The sequence below is a fragment of the Barbus barbus genome (genome assembly GCF_936440315.1).
Source record: "Barbus barbus genome assembly, chromosome: 46".
NCBI classification, from domain to species: domain Eukaryota; kingdom Metazoa; phylum Chordata; class Actinopteri; order Cypriniformes; family Cyprinidae; genus Barbus; species Barbus barbus.
This window is the reverse complement of record NC_136724.1, coordinates 219,141-241,113: the sequence shown is the minus strand read 5'-3', so window position 1 is coordinate 241,113 and position 21,973 is coordinate 219,141. Positions and strand designations below refer to the sequence as shown.

Here is a 21,973-nt window from a genome sequence, read left to right as displayed (position 1 = left end):
CCCGTTTCTTCAATCTGGAGTAGTACAAGTCTTGAAGGCTGGGCGGGTGGACACCACTGATCCTTTCTGCTGATCTAACAGTCCGCTGCAGTCTTCTTATATCTGTTTTATTGGCTGACCCAAACCATACAGTTATAGAAGAGCACAGGACGGACTCAATAACAGTAGAGTAAAACTGTGTCATGTGTGCCTGTGGTAGGTTGAACTTTTTCAGTTGACGAAGAAAATACAATCTCTGCTGAGCCTTTTTCACGATGGAGTCGATGTGAGTATCCCATTTCAGGTCCTGGGAGATGGTGGTGCCCAGGAATCTGAATGACTCCACTGCAGTCACAGTGCTGTTCATGATGGTGAGTGGGGGAGAGCAGGGGGGTTTCTCCTGAAGTCCATGATCATCTCCACAGTTTTGAGCGTGTTAAGCTCCAGGTTGTTGTGACTGCACCAGACAGCTAGCTGATCAACCTCCTGTCTGTAAGCAGACTCGTCACCGTCCTGGATGAGGCCGATGACTGTAGTGTCATCTGCAAACTTCAGAAGTTTGACAGAGGGGTCTTTAGATGTGCAGTCGTTCGTGTAGAGGGAGAAGAGCAGTGGGGAGAGAACGCAGCCCTGAGGAGCTCCAGTGCTGATGGTGCGGGTGTTGGATGTGAGTTTTCCCAGCCTCACTAGCTGCTGCCTGTCTGTCAGGAAGCTGGTGATCCACTGACAGACAGAGGTGGGGATGGACAGCGGTGTCAGTTTATTCTGAAGGGTGTCCGGGATGATGGTGTTGAAGGCGGAGCTGAAGTCCACAAACAGGATCCTTGCATAAGGTCCCGAACTGTCCTGAAATGCGAGCGAAAGTCTTGGATCGGTGTGCAGGAGCTCAAGATTCAAGATTTTTATTTGTCACATACAACAATTATACAGAGTATAACCAGAAATGTAAGTCAGGTCCGCTCCATGGACAGTGCAATTGTATAGACAAATATTAAGAAAAAGAAAAGTAGAAAAATTAAAAGAATAAAATAAAATATTTATAAAAAATATAAATGTGCAGGTCAGTATGTTGTTGACATAAATAGTAATATAACAGGAATGTGCAAAAGAATGTGCAAAAAAGTTGTACAGGGTACAGTTGTACAGTTGCACATTTAAATAGCAGCAAATGAGTTAGAAAAAAATGATGAATAGCTTATTGATATAGTGATATTTACATGGAGTCAAGTGATGTTATGACACAGAGTTAGAGTTTAGGAGCCTGATGGCCTGGGGGAAGAAGCTCCTCGTTAGTCTCTCAGTTTTTGCCATCAGGCTACGGAAGCGTTTACCAGATGGAAGCAAAGTGAATAGACGGTTACCAGGGTGATTTGAGTCCTTGATGATTTTGACAGCTCTACTTTTGCAGCGTTTGAGGTAGATGTCCTGCAGAGAGGGGAGAGCAGACCCTGAGATGCGCTCAGCTAAGCGTACAACTCTCTGTAGTGCTTTGCAGTCCTGATTTGAGCTGTTTCCATACCACACTGAGATGCACTGAGTCAATACACTTTCTATGGTCCCTGAATAGAAAGTTTTCAGGATTGCTGGTGAGACCCTGAATTTCCTCAGCTGTCGCAGATGGTACAGTCTTTGCCTGGCTTTCTTAACCTGTGTTTGGATGTGTGTAGTCCAAGTCAGGTTCTCAGAGATGTTTACACCGAGGAACTTGAAGCTGCTCACCCTCTCCACAGGGGTCCTACTGATCATAAGAGGAGTGTAGGGCTGCTGCTGTCTCTTCCTAAAGTCCATGATCAGCTCTTTAGTTTTGCTCACATTCAGAGAGAGACAGTTTTCCTGGCACCATGATGTGAGTCTCTCTACCTCGTCCAAGTATGCGGTCTCATCGTTGTTGGAGATGAGGCCCAGAACTACAGTATCATCAGCGAATTTGATAATAGATGTGGAGCTGTGAGAGGGCGTGCAGTCATGCGTGTAGAGAGAGTAGAGCAGGGGACTCAGGACACCGCCCTGTGGGGCTCCTACGTTCAGGGTGATGGAGTTTGAGGTGAACTGGCCAACTTTCACCACTTGAGGTTTGCCGGTGAGGAAGTCTTGAATCCAGTCACAAAGTGAGGAGTTTAGGCCGAGGTCTATGAGTTTAGAAGCCAGCTTGATGTGGACTATAGTGTTGAAAGCTGAGCTATAGTCAATGAATAGCAGCCTTACATAATTCCCATTGTTGCTGTCCAAGCGTGTGAGGGAAGAGTGGAAGACGTGAGAGATGGCATCGTCCGTAGATCAGTTTGGGCGATAGGCAAACTGAACAGGGTCCAAAGTATCAGGGATGGAGGAGCAGATGTGGCTCTTTACAAGTCTCTCAAAAACCTTCATGACTATTGATGTGAGGGCAACTGGGCGATAGTCATTCAGGCAAGAGGGTTTATTGTTCTTTGGCACAGGGATTATTACGGATTTTTTGAATGAGGTGGGAACCATGGAGGTAGCAAGGGACTCATTAAAGATAGCCGTGAACAAACCAGCGAGCTGATCAGCGCAGGACCTCAGAACACGGCCGGTTATCCCATCAGGTCCGGCTGCTTTCCTGACGTTCACTTTCTTTAGCGCCCTCCGAACCTCATCCTCTGACACGGTGATTACAGGATCATCGCTGCTCTGCCTGCTGCTTCCTAATGCGCTGGACAGCAGAGATGCGCCGTTGCATTCAAAGCGGCCGAAGAAGGTGTTTAACTCGTCGGCCAGCAACGGATCTGCTCTCACCTCTGCGGAGGATTTGTTTCCGAAGGCACAGATGGTCCTCAGTCCCTGCCACATCCGTCGAGAGTCGTTGAGCTGGAAATGAGACTCAATTCTCTCTCTGTATCTGTGTTTAGCGGCTCTTACTGCGCGTCGGAGAGCATAGCAAGATGCTTTGTACTCGCTCATATTCCCAGTCAGAAGAGCCTCATTGTAAGCGGCAGTGCGTGTGTTAAACGCAGCACAGATTGTTCTGTTCACCCATGGTTTCTGATTGGAGAATGTCCTTATCGTTATTGTTTCTGTAGCTTGCTCGGTTAGCGTGTTTACAAAGCTTAATGCTACATCCGTGAACTCGCTGACGTCAGAAGAACTCGCCTGGAACATGTCCCAGTCGACGTCATCAAGAGCCGCCTGCAGCATAGCCCCTGGGGTCACACCATTTCTTGTTGATCCTGAAACACACTCCTCCATCCCTGGATTTACCGGCCTCTGCTGTTCTGTCCGTCCAAAAAACAGAGAAGTTATCACTTGGCATAACAGCAGTGTCCGGGACCAAGGACGAAAGCCACGTTTCGGAGAAACAAAGGCTGTTACAGTCCCTTATGTCCCGTTGGAAAACTAATCCTGGCTCTAATATCGTCCATCTTATTCTCCAAGGATTGGACATTTGCGAGCAGAATGCTTGGAAGGGGAGGACTGTGAGCCCTTTTCCTGAGTCCATCTCGAATCCCAGCGCGTTTCCCGCTGTTTCTTGATCTGTAGCCTCGGGGGGTTATTGTTCATCTCTGCGTTCTGAAAAATCTCCAGAGGCCATGCTGGATTCCTGGATAAAGTGTCCTGGAACAGGTTGGTGTAGCGGTTTCCAATGTCCAAAAGTGTTTCTTTGTTATAGGTGATCAGTGCCGATGAGAGATGTGTAAAAGGAGAACGTAAAACTAAGTAAAAAAGTAGATAAAAACAATCTTAGCGGAGCGACCTGGACTGTGTCCGAACAAAGCGGCGCCATCTTGTTTTTGGCTCAAAAACATCTCACATAGCCCATCTCGTTGCAGACGAGATGTGCTATGTGAAGCCGCTTTGAGAGAGTGAAGGAGAGAAGACGCGGTCCAGCTGAATCACTCACGCTGTTTTCAAATGACTGATTTAATCTGCTAGTTTGTGTGGATTTATTTACTCATATAACCTACTTGCTATCTTGAATAAATGTTTGCAGGAAATATCCCTCATTATAAGCTTGAAAGCTGTGGAGATGAGTAAAACTATGTAATATACACACAATCACCCACAAAATTCTGGACATGATTAATTATTACAGAGATTTGTGAAATAAAATTCCATTATTTTTTAGTAATTTTCTTCCCCAGGCCTGGTAATTGCTGTTTCAAAATGTAATGGCTTTTTCAGGTTTTTCATACACAAACCCTAATAAAAGCAACTGCACTCTGTTAATCACTTAAACTGGCCCACCAATGTGATCAGCTGAATGCTCCGTTACCTCTCCCCTCCTCTAACCACATGCTGGATCCATCACCCCGCTTTGTTCAGGGACCTCGAAATATACAAATTAAGCACTGGTTTGTAGTCGTCTATTACAATGTCTCTGGGACAAAAGCAGCTGCATGAATGCAAAAGTTGAAACAAAAATGAAACCATCAACAAAAAGACTGACTGCATATACCCCTCCATGTTTATACAAGCGCAGCCATTTGGAGGTTAATGATGTCACAGAATTTACCAGTATTTTGGAATGGATGTGTGAATGGACATTTTCCGGAAAAAAAGACAGAATGTTGTTGCCTGTGTGAACAGTGCATTTTTTAATTTACCGGTAATGTCGTTCTGGAAATTTTACGGAAATTTACTGGTATTACTGTGTGAAAGGGGCTACTTTCTCTTTCTCGATAGAAAGGTGTTCATGCTCTGCTTACTATAGATAGAATCTCCAGGGACCAGTACTCCCAAAGGTTATTTCCAATGGCAAGGAATGCTAATAAGGCAAAAAGGCCACTTCCCATTGGGGGTCGGAGATGTGATGCCCTGGGGAAGCGGAGGACTCAATGTGACGACCTTGGGTAAGAGCGGAGTACCACTCTACACGCAACCATAAAAGACTCTCTCGCTAAGGGGAGCTCATAAAGCATGAGCTGCCACTGCTTGATGAAGCTTATACACGAAGGAGCTTCCTACTTAAAGTACTTCAAGGATCCCATGGAGGCAGCTTCAACTTTATTACTGTCAGGGAGCTTTCTGCTTAGGGATTCCCAGTGGGTAGGCTGCTTTAACCTGAACACTCCAAAGCAGCTTTCTTCTTAGTGGACCCCACAAAAAGAGGAGGCAGCTGCAACTTAAATACTATCAAGAGACCTCAAATATCTGGGGGAGGCAACTTCAACTACATTTCTGTCGCATTTGCCTCACTGAACATCCTGACCACCGTCTCAACAGTGCCAAAAAGCCAAGATGGAGAAACAGACACAGAGGAGGAAGCTTTTTTTTTTTTTTTTTTTCCTGGGTTCAGCTACAGATTTCTGTCCAAGGCCACCATTGCAGCCATTGATCAACTGACTGTGGCAGCTGTCTGTCTCTGTGGCCCAGAGAGCTAGATCGACTCATGTCTCTGCTCACGCATTTCTGGTATATTTGTGCAATTTGCATGCTGAAACAAACTCTCCACATCTGTTCATGATCTCTCCACCTCAGTGGTAACGAGCAGTTATATAGAGACATAAACTGCTCCTCATACGGGAGACAGCCAGGCTGGGAGGACTTGTTTGCTGTCTCGCTCTCTTCAGCCTGCTCCTCCTGACTTGACGCCAGTAGAGTGCTGTCTGCTGAATTGGAAGATGTCAAAGAAAGAACACCCAGATCCAGCAGCTTGCCTGAGTCGGTTCCTTTTACTTTTATATAGTGGGCTAATTTATCAATAATATATGCCTCAACTCTCTCTGCATCTAATACCTCAATATTACATATTCCACATTCTTCCGTTTCTTTCCTTCTTGTAGCAATCTGTATGAAAGAATTATAGGTAACAGGAGGAGTTCCGAAAGGGAAAGCGCTTACCATCAGACTCCTCTTATGCTCTGCCTACAATCCCAGTGATCCAGTGATGGGAAGTTTGGATCATTTTACTGACTCTGACCTTTGAGTCTCGTTCAGCAAAAATAACTAATCTTTTTTCGAGTCATTTTGTTAAATTTAGCTAAATATAATTAAAATGTTATGTGCTACTTCCCTAACACATCTACTACTTATGCAAATGTTGATCACACTACAAACAATACAAAACTATAATGGTATAACAGAAAACAGAAAAAAACTAATTCATTGTTTACCTGGGTCTTTAGGCTATGATTAGCTCACCTCACCTCTTATCTGACAAGTCTTGGGTTTGAGTCGTTCATTCATCACGTGACAGCCTCATAAGCTAAACCTAGACTCGGGAGACAAACTAATCAATTCTCTTTCCACCTCTAACTGCATAGGTTTAGCTTATGAGGCTATCACGTGATGAACGAACGACTCAAACCCGAAGACTCGGGAGATGAACTAATCAATTCTCTTTCCGGCTCAGACTGCATAGGTTACACGTATGGGGCTGTCACGTGATGAACAAACAACTCGAAAAACCCGAAGACTCGAAACAGTTGAATTAATTCAGTGCAGAACCTATAGGATGTTGCGCATGTGCGACTGAACAAATCACTCCCCGAGATGACTCGTTCTTCCTGAGTCACATTAAAGATTCGTTCAAGAACGACCCATCACTACAGTGGTCGATCACACCTCGCAGTTCTCTTGGCAAGAGTGGGACCTAACTACAGGGAGTAGGTGCTCAACTCTAATCCCTCAAGAGAAAGTTAAGGATAGGTGGAACTTCTCACCACATCCACATCACACAGCATGCATTCAACTCAAGAGCCGAACGTACTTGTGCAAACACTGACTACTATCCCTCGGGTGAGAATCAAACAAGAATAGAAGCTTCTTACTATTATTATCCTTTAGTCTGTCCCACAGATGCATCTTTAGGGCCTTTCGCACCGCAGGAACCTTTTCATAGTACTCAAACTAATTGTGGAACTACCGAATTTGACGTGTTCGCACCGTGGGATCTAGGAACGGTTTTAGTTCCAGGAACTCCGTTTGGAGGAACTAAATTAGCTCCTACTTCAGAGTAGGGTCTAAAACAGTTCTAGGAAGTATCTGTGACGTAAGTGTATGCTGATTGGCTAAACGCGTACGAAAACTCCCTCAACCACAATGATTTAAAACACTGTGTAAACATGTACTGTGTAAACATTGTATCATATCATATAGAGCATTTATAAACGGCATTTACCTGTATAGGGTGAAGATTTTCAAAAACTCTGGTTACAGTGTAATCTTTTAGCTCCAACTCTAATCAAACACACCTGCCTTTAATTTTCACGCGATCCTGAAGACCTTAATTAGTTGCGTCAGGTGTGTTTGATTAGAGTTGGAGCTAAACTTTGCAGGACAGTTGATCGTCAGGAACAGGGTTGGGCACCCCTGGTGTAGACAGTGAAACCAGAGTTTTTGGCTTGTGACGTCGGAGCCTGCGCTGTTATCTCCGCCTACTGGAAACTTTTTCTGATTGGCCAACATTGCCACCTGTTGGTTTGGCATGCTCCTGCCAGTGCTTCAAAGTATGCGTTTGCATTTTCATGCAGATGGAGATTTTTTTTTAAATGGAAGAAGGAAAAACTCAGTTTATAAAAAATACCCGTGTACGTGTGGACATGGCCTAACACTACACATTTTCAAACTCTTCCTATTAATTAAACACACCTGATTCAGCTCATCAGCTTCTTAGTAGAGACTCCAAGACCTGAAATGTCATATTTGAGTTAAAACTCACTAGGATTTTGTTTTGCATATTTCCTGGATGCACAGGCACCATGGTGGTTCAGGTGACAGCGACAGATGCAGACGACCCCACTTACGGCAATAGCGCCAGAGTCGTGTACAGCATCATACATGGACACCCTTACTTCTCTGTGGAGCCCAAGACAGGTAACCTTATATTTAAATGTATTTCTTTAAACTGATTAACCTAACTGCTCATTTATTTTGTATCTGGGTAGTTAGTTTAAATATTTTTTTTTTTTAGAAATTTTGGATTATGGACTGTGGTTTCGGCCAAGCAGAATGTTTGCTTTTTCATTCAATGAAAGTGAAATGAAATGATCCAAAAATTAACCTTAAAAGTAACCCATATGTCTTGTGTGATGTGTGCTGTATTATATGTCAGGGCTTGGCACCCTTTTTTGACAGGATGTCCCAAGACTTGTTCTTACATTCAAAGATAAATTATAGATTGAGAGAGTTCTTGAGCCAAATATATCAATGACGCACAGTGCTTAATCTGTTAAAGGGGTCATCGGATGCAAAATTCATTTTTACATGTTTGAACATAAATGTGTGTTAGCAGTATGTGTACACAACCACCCTGTAAAGATAAATGTACCCCCAGTGCTTTTTTAAAAATCTTGATAAATCCAAATCCCTTTCTCATATCAAGCCGATATCAGATTCTTGGCAGAATGATGTAGTTCTGCACAGGCCCCTCCCAGGATTGTTGATTGACAGTGGCTTTCTTTGGACAGTGGCAGTCTTTGGTTTTATCACAGCTCTACCCTGAGAGAGCTGTCAGCAGTCTGCCATTGTTTCGACGCCAGAGCGGTTATAGACAAGAATGGCTCCTAAGCAATTGACGTGTTTTGCTGTTGAATGTAATAATGAACATTACAGTCGTCATTTATTCTCGACATCTGAGCCGCTGAAGATGCAGTAGATTACGTTTGTTTTTGAAGGGAATGCGCCCCCGATCTACCAAAATGCATCTATGTTTGCACGAATAATTTGTGATCCAGCTTCACCTACAGAAGAATGTGTTTTCTTTGCAAATTGCCTTTCCTAATAATGTGCTAGTTAGCAAGTTTCACGATGAATGCAGCTAAAGTCTACAGTCTCTCAGAGAGCAGCTCGGAAGAGAGGGGCGGGGTGAGTAGAGCTCATTTGCATTTAAAGGAACATGCAACAAAGTGGCTTGGTGTAAATAGAGCTGTTTTTGACAGGGTAAAAGGGTGTTACTTTACACTACCATTGAGAAATGTTAACCAAAGTATGTTATAGACTTTTCATTAAGACCCTAAAGAATCATATGCATTACATTCAAAATCATATGCATTACATTATAAAAGGGGGGTGGGGGTCCAATGCTGTTTCATGCATGTTGAGTTATTTACACTGTTAAAGAGTTGGATTCTCATGTTAAACATGGCCAAAATTTCAAAAAACGATTTGGACGTATAACAGAGTATTTCTGTGCCAAATACACACTTCCGGGTTTCTTACAAGTTTTGGAAAGTTTTTTTTGATCATGGCTCTTCATGATGTAATGAAGGGTGGAACTCCTTATGGGCATTTCTCCCGGAAATTTCACCCGTGCACACATCGACCAGAGTGAGAGCAAGAGCGCACACATCAACGCGCTTCATTCGGCTGCACTGCACGGGACTCGCTCGGGAAGAATGTCTCTAAAGAAGTGTGTCTTTGGTTGTAAGGGAAAGATAACCTTGTTCAGCTTCTCAAAATAACCCAGCGTTACGTAAACAGTGGATGCATTTTGCTTTTCCGGGGCAGCAACGTAGTTTTGCAAGTGTGTTTGTTGATGAACGTTTTATAAACAAGGCTCAGTTCGACGCTGATAAAACTAAAGACTCTTTGGAGATATGAAGGATGCAGTACCACTCTATAGGTACTCAAGATTAACAAGAGATTGGGTGAAACTGTGGATGTTATGCCCCCTTTAAAAAAAGAGAGATAAAGAGCAGCTATGTTTGCCAGTGTTAATTTCGACAACGATGAAAAATACTCATCAACAAACTTTTTTTCTGTGACTAAGATGAAACGTTGACGAGCTAAAAGTAATATCTGATGATAAAAACTGTGACGAAATTTATACCGCATCTTCGTTAACAAGACGGGACTAAAATGTTATTTGTGGACTACCGTGCGATCAGTTCTCAGCGCTCAAATGCACACACAGCAGTTCACACGTCTATCGTGTAGAGTCAGAGTATCTCACGTAAATACAGTCGGTTATGGCTTAAGTGAGCGTAAACAGGTGGGTGAAAACTGAATGTGTGTCAGTATTACATGCATCTTAAATGGACCGCATTCCTAATTATCTGTGTTGTCAATGCTAACGAACAAAAGACTTTAAATAAATGTATACTTAAGTAAACCTACTGTATCTGAAAAATTAGTTTAATTTGTATCTCTACCAAAAAAATAAAAATTTATTCCAGTTTTTCCAAATTCAATCCTTGATTCAAATTTCTCATAAGCTTAATTGATTTGGTCTAAAAAAAGAAGAACTGATGACTATTTTTGTTTGAATACTACATATAAAATAGCTACCAAAATAAATGTTGGTAACTGCAGTTTGACTAAAAGTAATGACTAAATGCAATGACTTTTTGTTGACTAAAACTATGAAAGACCAAAATGTGACTAAGACTATTAAGAATTTTCATCTCACGATAAAGACTAAGACTAAATTAAAAATGCCTGCCAAAATTAATATTGGTGCTGCTGTGTGCTTGCTGTGGCAGTCTGGGTACTAGCGTGGTTTATTTTTTGTTTTAAAAAAAAAAACATTAAAGCAAGAAAGCTGATTTCATGGGTGGATTTCTTCACTCGTGCTATTTCACTGCCCTTTTTTTACAGGTCCATATCTCAAACTTAACAAAAGTGCAATCCTGGATGTCCATCAATTGGACTGCAGAAATGCTGCATATGAGATCAGTGTAAATTAACGGGGACTCGGGGCAAAAAATGCCCTTGCACAATTAAACTGATTTGATTACAACACACTGTTTCATGCACATGGAAGCCAAAATCCTCAGTAGGCCACATTAGTGCCCATGTTTTTATGTAGGCAAGCCTTTAGTAAACCGGGGCCATAGTCTTTGTGGATGATTGGAAAGAAAATCTGATACATTATGAGGCTACCATTAACGCTTAAATCAATTAGTGTCTGCAAGGGAATGTGTTTCTTCATTATTTTAAAAGCAGAGCTAAAATCAATACATAGAACTCTAGCTTAATGTGCACTGCAGTCTGCTGAATATATTCAGCGTCTCTGTTAAACCTTAAATATAAACAAAAGTAATAATGATGCTTGCCTTAGCAAACACTAAATTACCTCAGGTGACATAGCAGAAACACAGATGAAAATATTTCTTCTGAATGTTGACTTGCTGTGAGGGTGCTTCAGTTTGTGTTCTGTGTGTGTGTGTGTTTGCACACTTGTTTGTGTGTGAGTGTGTGTTCATACTGTACCTGCAGCAGTCTCATTACCCAGCATCCTACTGCGCTCCAGCTGCAAAACATTCTGGGTGTGAATCTCAGACAGGAGGCTGTAGGTCTGCTTGTTACGTTTTCTTTCCTGAGGGAGAGGACCGTCTCATTATTCCTTGACCATGTCTGTGGTATTAACCAACACGTGTGCATGTAATTTTCTATTGTATCTGATGCATTGTTTATCTTTCATGGACTTTTTCCTTTTGATTCATCTGAGGTTCGACATCTGAGGAGTTTTATAATATTGCAGAGGCATGATTGGAAATGACACAAATGCTGCATACAGTATGAGTAGTGAATATTTTTTTGTCATTAGGCTGTGAATTGTACCTCTCTTTTAAGAAAGCAATTTAAGAAATCCCCCTTTACACCTGTCATTAATGTGTTTTTGGTGATTGGTTCACAGTTCGATCACGCTTGACCACATTAAAAGCAAACTAAGGCAAGGCAAGTTTATTTATATAGCACATTTCATACACAGTGGTAATTCAAAGTGCTTTACATAAAAGAAAGTGAAATAGACATTAAAATCAATAAAAACATGGAAATAAAAATAATAAAAACAAGGAATTTTAAAATGATATAGAAAATTATTTAAAATAAATTTTAAGAAAATGATTATACCTAAAATTTATTGCAGTTAGTTCGGACATATAGCACAGTGCTCATTCAACAAATGCACAGTTAATCAGATGAGTTTTGACTAACTAAACACAATGGGCCTCATTCATGAAACTTGCATAAATATATGAGTAAATTCTGAGTAATTTGCACATAAAACAAACCTTCCAGAAAACTCTCCTCTGGATTCACAAATGCTTCGTAAACGTCCCATTTGATGGTTAAACATGTGTATGTTAATGCATTCCAGTCATTCTTAAATAAGGTGCTCCTGCATGCTCATTCATAATAAGCATAATCCCCGCCTATGAATTACTGCTATGCAAATTGCATGTCCAGTAACACAGTGGAAGGTTCTCTTCTTAAAACGACCAGCTGGTAGCGCTTGAAAATGTTTTGGTGGCACAGCATTTTTCCAGCTGAGACGCTTTAGATGATTTGAATATCCACGGCGGCAACATATTGCTAGTATCTCATTTTTAATAACTAAATATAAAAAAGCAGTAACCAGTAATATTGACTGCTCCATTGTTGTAGGCAGTAGGATATTGTCCCACCTGTCCTCTATTTACGGCTGGGTAAATAGTGACAGTGACAAATGCTGCATTTTACAGTTATCAAAACAAAAAATTATAATAATCAAAATAAATCAAAAAGAGGGAAAGGGCAAATTAACTTGTAATTATTATGGCAGTGCATCACAATTCAGTGTCATCAGTTTGCCAAAAAGAACACAAGAACATTTTACGCACCATTTACACTTGGTAGGGAGCAGGTGTACATTTTTCATACCAACTAACATTTTGAAAATACGAACATTTTCATGACTTCGAAAGTTTACGTCAGAACGGCTTTACGAATGATTTATAAAAAAAAAATTCTGCTCGTGTTTCATGAAGGAGGCCCATTGTGATTTATTTCATGACAGAATTGCTGAAAGCACATTTGAGGTGATCTGGCTGAATGTAGCTGTACATGCAGACGGACCCGGCAAAAAATCATCATGCCTTACCACCAGACAATTACTAAATATGCTTAAAATCATTTTGGTGTTTATTTTATCACTGAAACATGATATAATATTCAGAAGTTCATTGCTACCATGAATCTGATTAAACCGTAACATTCCTGTCAAGGTCTATGTTTGGTAACACTTTATTTCGATAGTCCACTTTAGTCATTCTGCTAACAGTAAGTAACTTTGCAACTACATGTCAACTAGCAGTCATTAGAGTATTAGTAGACAGTCTGCTTAATATCTTCTAACACTATATTTTGATGGATCCACAACATACAACACACTGACTATCAGAAACTTTGCAAGTATATATAAACTTATTCTACAAACCCTAAACCTACCCTACTCAGAGTTAGTAGACATGTAGTTGCAAATGAATGAGAATTAGTCGACATGTAGTTACAAAGTTACTTCTAGTTGGTAGAATGTCTAAAGTGGACTATCAAAATAAAGTGTAACCCTATTTTTATCCGTCATGATTGTTTTACAGACTCTAAGTGTAGTTTCACCCTCAGTGTTCAGTAGTGTGGAGTGAGCAGAGTTGAACAAGCATTTCCAATTCATTCTCTATGGAGGCTGAGAGACAAGCTTACACAGGGGATTGTGGGACTGATGGTGGAGTGGAACAACTTCTGAGATCATCAAAAAGTTTGATGCAAAAAATTTTGTCATTTAGGGCCAGAGTAAAGTGTAATTTAGGACCAGGTTTATTTTCATCAAATAAAGTGTCTGCAACTGTGATAATTCACACCTGTGAGGAGGAAAACTGTTGTCAAGACTTTAGTGCGCTGTGTGCACAAATATAACTGTTGGAGCACCTACCGAATGACTAGCATTCATGCAAGCCCACTAGAGCAAGCCATTAGTGTCAAACAAAGATTCACCAGTCTGGGAAAGGAAAAATATGACAGATTGAAATTACTCTGAGAGTTCATAGTTGTGCATGCATTGATACCATGTTTTAGACTATGAATATGATTCTTTATACTTTATTACCAATATGATACCTTTATTTTTAGAGTGTATGTCTATTCCATGTAATGGTGCCCACACCAATCTGCTTTTGAGTACTTTTGTTACAGTAACATTTATTACATGTAATGCAGTAATGATCGGGGATCTTCTGCACCAACTCTACTGTTTTTCAGCAGTCTGGCAATAGCTCAACTGTTTTCCATAATACTTTTTAAATGCTACTTTTTCCAGTTTTTTTAAATAGTGTACAAGTGTTAGATCACTATAATTTGTAATATTTTAACAAGCATGATTACAGATAAGTGAACTAATGTAATAATCTAATCTTGTGTGTATAAACAAATGTGATAATCTAATCTCTCAAACACACAAAGCATTAGGAAGAAAAGTCAGTCACTTCAGTCTTATTTATTCTTTTGCCCCACACCGCAAGCATCCACTGACTGCACGCACACTTCAGAGGCATTTTTCTTCAATATGCTCACTGTACTATTTAAGTAGAAAAAGAAAATAGAAAATAGAAAAAGAAAAAGTAGTTTGGCAGAGCAGCGTCACAATTTATTAACTCATGCAAAGTTCATTAATGTTTATAAATAATGTTTATTAATGTGACTGTGTACAAGTACCCATTTCCATTTTTTTACCAGTTCATTTGTTGAATTCAAATCATCAGTTCATTAATCTTCGAATGCTTTTTTTTTTTTTTTTTCTCATGCACACGCAAACTCACTGGCACGGTGAGTGCAGACCAGGCTTTATGTGTTCGCTCTGTCAATGTGCATTTTATATTGAAGTGTTATGGATTTCATTTCCTCGTCCAGAATATCCTCAGCAAGCACCTAAAAACATTCCTCAGGTCCGTACCCCTCCTGGTTTACTAAACTTCAGATTGATAGAAGCACAGTTTACTTGCTATGAGAGATTCTGGACTCTAGATTTTGTATAAACCAAATATTCTCAAGTGGTGGTTGTAGAATTCAATTCAATGTACTTTATTGTATATTGTATACATAATTTGTCACGGTCTATAGGTGCCCACTTACACATGGGGCTGGACTGGTAATCTGGTGTAGCGGGCATTTTCCTCGGTGGGTAGACGTACTTGCATGACACTGGTATAATATGTTTAACGATCTTGAAAGTCCAACATAGAAGACTTATGTAGGAAACAGAAACAATTTTCATGAGCTGAATTGATTATCCAAAGATAACCATTGATTGATGAGACGTCTTTCAAAAATATTAAACAAATCTTAACTATTCCAATTAATTGGAATTTTGAACTATTGGACAGTAGTGTACAGAAAGAGGCATATTATTTAATCTAGGGCTGTCAATCGATTAAAATATTTAATTTTAATTTAATACTCTAATCAACATGGGCATGGATAAATATGGATGCTTTATGCAAATGTATGTTTTTTATTATTGAAACCACAGTCAACAGAGCATGAAGACTAGGCATGTTTAAAGGTCATAGATGTTTTTCAAAGAACTTGTTCATGTCTATTAGGCCTCGTTTACACTGCAGAGCTGCGTTCAGCCCCGAAAAAATGGTGCAAAACGTTTATTAAACGGCGTTGAACACCCTGTTCTGATGAAGTGTGGCAACTATGGCAGCTGAGAAGGCCACTTTGTGTGTTCTTTTTGAAGAATTGTCAGAGCCTGATGAAATCTGTATAAATAATTTTTTAATACTGCAGAATACGCTCAATGTTACAGTCACTGCCCTTGCCATCCAGAATAAAAGAGAACATCCCAATGAGTGAAGGTATTTGTGGAAACTGTGGTTCCTAATTATTGGGATCCAACATTTGCCTCACATTTCAGGATATAAATAAATTTCAGGTGAAGGATAATCCACTTCTTACCTCAGAGACTGTCTTATGATCTATATGACCTTATTTTTATTGCGAGTATTAGGCTTATCATTATTGCTGATCACTGTTGTTGTGTTATGATACTGTAATATTTACCATTATATAATCAGAGGAGCATAGAAAAGTTTATGAAAGTGTCACTCCACAATACAATAGCCAAATATATAAATATGTATAGTATTTTTATGTTACATTAATCAGTGTCTAGCACAGCTTCCTGAGGAAAGGATATGGACCAGAAGACATTGCAATTACTAAATGATATTTAGACAGATTTAAAGAAGTTCCAGATCTATACTTGTGCTCTTATTATTTCAGTTATTTTGCCTTTAATGTAAATTAACATGTGCAAACAATATACTTGCTCTTGTGAATTTATTTTGATGTTAATTATATTTACTTACAAATTCATCATCATCATGTTGATATGTTACTATAAAACTCTGACAACAAACTTGTCTTCTTCCTGTTGCGCATACCGAGCTGCAGCGGACACATATTAAATGACTTCACTTGGACCCATTGTGCGATCCGTCTCTTTAATACCGCGTGGTTTATATACATGTTGCTGCTGATTGGGTTGACATTTTTGACACAACCACCAAAAAAGAGAAAACGTATCTCAAACCCTGTTGCACACCGTTTCCAGGAAACATGTCATTCAACCCGGAAGCCAAAGCAAAACGTTGGGCACCGGTGTGAGACTGATCATGCCCCAGGTCTTGATGCTCAATTCCGATTTGTTGCCTATATCCGATTTTTTTTGGCTGTCCGTTTACCTGTTCTTTCAGTTGTGACCCATATCCAATTCATGTGTTTACACTTGCCATAGCATCTGAAACATCCCGCATGCGTTGTTGTAATTTAGCGCCTCCACACATGCTTCCTCCCAAGAATAACGTGACCTGTGATGACCAAACGAGTCGAGCACATTTGAAAAATTAGTTATTTTTATGTTCACATTCTCCATTAAAAGACCTTCAAAATGATGTATGATTTATTTGGAATCCGACAAAAAATGATTGCTACACCCGTTTAAAATCGATATAGAGTCAGCAAGGTTGATTAAGATAAAAATTTTACTCCAGTTCTTTTCTTATTAATAATTAGGCTATCATGTTAATCATCACAATATAGCTGTTTTTTTATTATCTTTCCTATTATAAATAAGAACAGATGAAAAAAAAAACAGTATAGGACAAATAGCCTAGAAAGAAACAAATAATGCATTACCTTTATCATTTTGTATCTAAACAAAAGCATTCATATATCCATCGAAAAACAAATGATCAAATGTAAAAATCACTTCAGTGTGTTAATTACAAATAAATTGATTTTTAAAACTACAAAAGCAGTTAAATGAAGTGCTATGGGTGATTCCAGCTCTTTTCTTTTATAGGCTATTGACAGATAACACTGAGATAGACGGCCTACTGTAATGCACAAATCATATAAAGTTACACATCAGATGATTTTCCCCATCAGTTCCCCAAGCGTTCACTTAAAACAGAACAGATTATTGTTTGCGGGAATACTGAAATACTATAATTCGGTCAATTTATCGGGATTGCGCGCTATCAGAAGTGCCATTATGCACGCTCTTCAGATGACAGTCAGCGCGAGAAGCAAGCAGAGAAAAGGTAATTCTCTCAGAAAATATACAATTAAAGATACTTTTAGATGTTCAATTACTAATTTGAGCATTGGGATCCCTAAAGGAGAGCTTAATTAACAATTTTTTTGTGAAAACTCGACTAATTAGACTAAAATCTAAATTTTTCCCTTTTTTATTTTTTTTTATTTTTTGCCCGTAGCTCTAAATAGCCTGTAGGTATTTACATGACTTACACTTATGACATAATTAAACCGCGGCGAAGTACTAAATTGTGCAGTTTTAATGACGTACAGAACGCGATGACTCAGAAAATCCGATCTGCATGTTTACATGACAGTCGCATTGGCACATATCCGATTTATATCCACATATGAATGAGGCCTGAATCCGATCTCGCTATATCCGAATGCATGCGTCTTTTTCCAGTTTACACTGTCATGGAACAGATCCGATCTGTGTCACATATGAGCAAAAAATCGGAATTGGGTCACATTTAACTGACAGTGTAAATGGGGCCTTAGACACATGAAAAAAGAAGGTTCCCATTACTTCTCTTTCTTTGCTCTGAGCAATTTACTTACACAAACCTGTTTACATTTTTGCACGACAGGGCAGCTCACTTCTTCTGAACGTGCAAAATGTACATTTATTATTCATTATAAGATCTGTTTGCCTCTCTGTGCCCACATACTGTATTTTGATGTAGCTAAATTCTCAATAAAACTGTTTTCATTGATATATTTTACTGTTTCTGTTGCCAGACAAAGGAAAGAATATGAAATAGTGACTGAAACACGACCCATTAAGACTACATAACCAGCTCTCCCTTCCAATATGTTAATCTGTACAAAATTCCTGATAATCGAGCTGTCGTCTGATGAAATCAAATTCACATAAAATAATGACAATAGCTGTGCTGTAGTTTTGGCTATACTTACAGATTTTATGTCGCTTCTTTAATTTTACATGTGTTTAACTGAAAGCGCTGCTCCTCAGCTGTTTGCTGAACAATGCAGACGCATAGAGAGAGGTGGGATAGCAATACCTCACGCTTGTGCGGCAGTACCAGTGAGTCTCAGAAACTAATTAAGGTTTGGGCAAACCCTAGAGATTTGTCGCTAGGTGCTTTTTTTGAAGAGGGGAGGAGTCGCTAAAGGGGTCTACAATGTCGCTAAATGATGTTTTATTAACAAAGTTCGGGAGGAGCACGTTCAGATAATTAACCTAATTAACACAAGAGGAGCACCCCTTCTCCGCACTTACAACTATTGCTGTCCTAACCTGTAGGGGGGGTACTCAGGGTTCGGGCCAAAGTTCCGAGCTCGGAGCCCTCCCCTCGGACAGCACGCCAAATACGCATAAACTTTATTCTATTTATTATATGCAAGTGTGAACTCGTGAAGTTACTGTGCATCTCCATTTCTCCAACTACAGGCTTGGCCACCGGTCAAACAGAAAATGAGCGCTGCGTTAACTGCCTGTTAATAAAATTTGTGCCGTTAAAATTAATTTGCGTTCTTAACACGTTAACTTTGACAGCCCTGATTTAATCACTTAATTTGTGTGAATTGGTTATAAAAGCTAATCTAAATAGTTAGTAAAATTATTTTTTTTCCCTTTTTTTTTTTTTACTATGCCAAAATAGTCAGAACAGTAGTTGTATATGCCACATGTAGCATGTATAACTTGTTTGCTGCAAAAAAAAAAAAATATATATAATGACATAAAAAACACTAACAAGCAGCATTATACAATAAGGTGACCAGACATGGCACTTCCTGGGGACACGTTCTGCCCAGAATTTCTAAATTGCCTAAAATAACCAGGGTTTGGCAGATTGCGCTGCACCAATCGATCATTGTATGACCTCAAAGTATCACGAGAGCGATAGAGAGCAGAGCAGACGGCTTCATGCTTTCAAATTGCTCTCACAGTACTTTTACGGCAATTTAGAAATTCTGGGCAGAACGTTTCCCCGGGAAATGGCACATCTGGTCACCTTATTATACAATGCTTGCTTTTGTAAAATTTCATTAGAAAACCATTAATTCTGTTTAGCAATGATAAATGACCCACAGTTAGCCATATACAGAGTCTGCTGTTGTGCTTCACTGAGTGAAGAGTTTTGATAAAGTGATTAACCCTAAAATACAAACAAACACACACTGTAATACTTAAAACCTCAGGTTTGTTTGATGTTTTTGAGTAGGTCTTTTAGAGCACATTTAAATTGAACTAAAATGATTTGCAGTATTATTGGATCAACCCATATCAACTCAACCAAATATAAACCCATTATTGGATTATGCAGTAGCACCATAACTTGTTTAAACACTAAACAAGAATAAATTCATGTGGTACATGTGATTGTTTGGTGTTTTTAGATTTAAATACATTTTCTTTGTACATTAGTATTGACCTGCAGACTAAAGGCTGTTTGTTTTCCCCAGGCATCGTACGGACAGCCCTGCCCAACATGGACAGAGAGACGCGTGACCAGTACATACTGATCATTCAGGCCAAGGACATGGTGGGTCAGATGGGTGGACTGTCAGGTAGCACCTCCGTGACGGTCACGCTCACCGACGTCAACGATAACCCTCCACGCTTCTCTCGCAGTAAGAGCACCCAGTCTCTCATGCCTTTGCCTCTCATCCTGACCTCATCTGCTGATTGTGAAAAGTGAATTGCTGTAATTGTCTTTAAAAAAAAAGGAACGTATTTGCTCCACTTTAGGGTGTGGCGTTTCAGAGCAAAAGGCTGTATCTTATTCGTACACTGCACACAGTCCATGAAAAGAACAATCAATATTTTTCTGTAGATGCAACCGAAATGCTGGATAAGCTGGTAATCAGGCAACAATTTAAAGTTCTATAGAGCTTTGGAGAAAGTGCTTTGTGTTTGTGCTGAAGGAGAGTTGTGTGAAGTTGGATAAGCTCTCCTGTTATAATGGATGAAGCCAATCAGAGTAATAACCGAGGAGTCTGAGATGCAGTGGTGTCTTCCTCCCGTTCTTACTCTACTGTCCCTTACTAAAATATATGCCAATATACTGGGAAATATAATGCAACAATATCAAATAATACATTTCCATATATGGGAAACTAGTGCTTATATTTGTCAATATACTGCATTATATTCATGGACCGTGTATGGTTATATATTGTTATTAGTGCTGTCAATCGATTAAAAAAACTAAATCACATTTATCACAGTCCTGGACTGTGATTAATCACAAATTTAAAATACTAGGATTTACCCGTAAATGTGTTGAAATAAAGGAATGCATGACAAACTAGTTTAAGGAACCAGAACCTTTCACATCTCCGCTAGGTATGAGACATAATCCTTATTATTCTTTTGCTCTTTTTTTGCTTTTTGTTCAGCCATTATCAGCCTTATTCTGCATTATTCTGGCAATAAAATGTATACCAAGCCACATTGCTTCAATCCCAGAACACATTTACCCAACTATTACCAAAAGTATTTCTAAATAAATACAACAAAACATTTACTTGCGACCTTACATGAAGTATTATGATAAAATGCATTATGAAGAAGAATTGGACCTGTTCTGCAGGTGCATTAGAGCTAGCATTAGCATCATGCTACATAAGACAATTTATGAGATTAATAGTACACTTTTACTCAGAACTCACTTTAAACCACCATCGAGTGTTTGTAATAACTTCCTTTTGTGATCACATGTGTATACTTTGGGGGGCCGCGGTACATTATAAAAGTAGCCCAAAAAAACACAACCCACGGCTCTGTAATTTTTCCCGCAACTGTATTTTCAAAATAGCCCAATTGTGCGGGGAAACCGCGACTCTGACAACACTGGTTCACTGTACCTTTATCAAATATGAGTATACATATCTCTCGCGCACTGTTGCTCTCTCTCAGACACACTCGCTCTCTCTCTCCGCATTCGCTTCACTTTTGTCCAGCCCTGCGCCTCATAATCACACAATCCCTGCGTCCCAATGTGTATACTATCCACCCTATCTGCACTAAATAGTACTGAAAATTACTAATATCACATATAATTTAGGATGGATAGTGTGCACATTGGGACACAGGCAATAATTACCTTCGGTGCTGCGATGACGGCAAGTTGGGGTCAAACCTTATCAAACGATTAATTTGCATTAACAAATTTTTAGATTAACGCTGACAGCCCTAATTGATACATATAAAAAATACATATATTGCAACGAAGACAAAAACTGGTCTACATTTTTACAAGTAATAGCTTTATTTTTACATTTTTACATGAAATAGCTTTAACTCGGTCTCTCATGAATTATTATTTTTCTGTTAATGCTTGGGTTTACATAAACATGAACATGTATTATCTCACTTTGTTTCCATAGTTTGATATATGAAAAAATGTGACTATAGATAACGATATCTATTGTGAAAAACGATAAACACATAAAATGGACTTGACTTGATCACTTCAGAGCTCAGTCGCTCTTGATAGAAAGGCTAACATGTTAACTCTAAAAAATAATTTCCTCTATAAAGAAAATGAATGGGATTTTTACTCCAGAACCATACATTGCTCTTCTTGTTTCTAAACCCTGAAACAAGAAAAGCAATGTTTGTGAAACAATGTGGAAAAAGAGCGAGAACTGAGAACAAAGAGGGAAATGTGAAGAAACAAACAGGCAAGACATAAAATAAAAAGAGCATGAGATGGGAAAGAGAGAATAATGGAGGACAGAGAAAATGAAAAAGAAAGAAAGAGGT

At 39.4% G+C, this 21,973-nt stretch overlaps 1 protein-coding gene across 1 annotated transcript in view; it reads left to right on the top strand.

The window, feature by feature from the left end:
• Positions 1-21,973, top strand: part of LOC306864999 (cadherin-7-like) — a gene marked incomplete at both ends in the record, with an annotated part of 126,471 nt that overhangs the window by 42,594 nt on the left and 61,904 nt on the right. The window contains 2 exons of the mRNA XM_079409331.1: positions 7,633-7,752; positions 19,669-19,836. Coding sequence (XP_079265457.1) covers positions 7,633-7,752; positions 19,669-19,836 — 288 coding nt within the window. The remainder of the gene's footprint in view (positions 1-7,632; positions 7,753-19,668; positions 19,837-21,973) is intronic.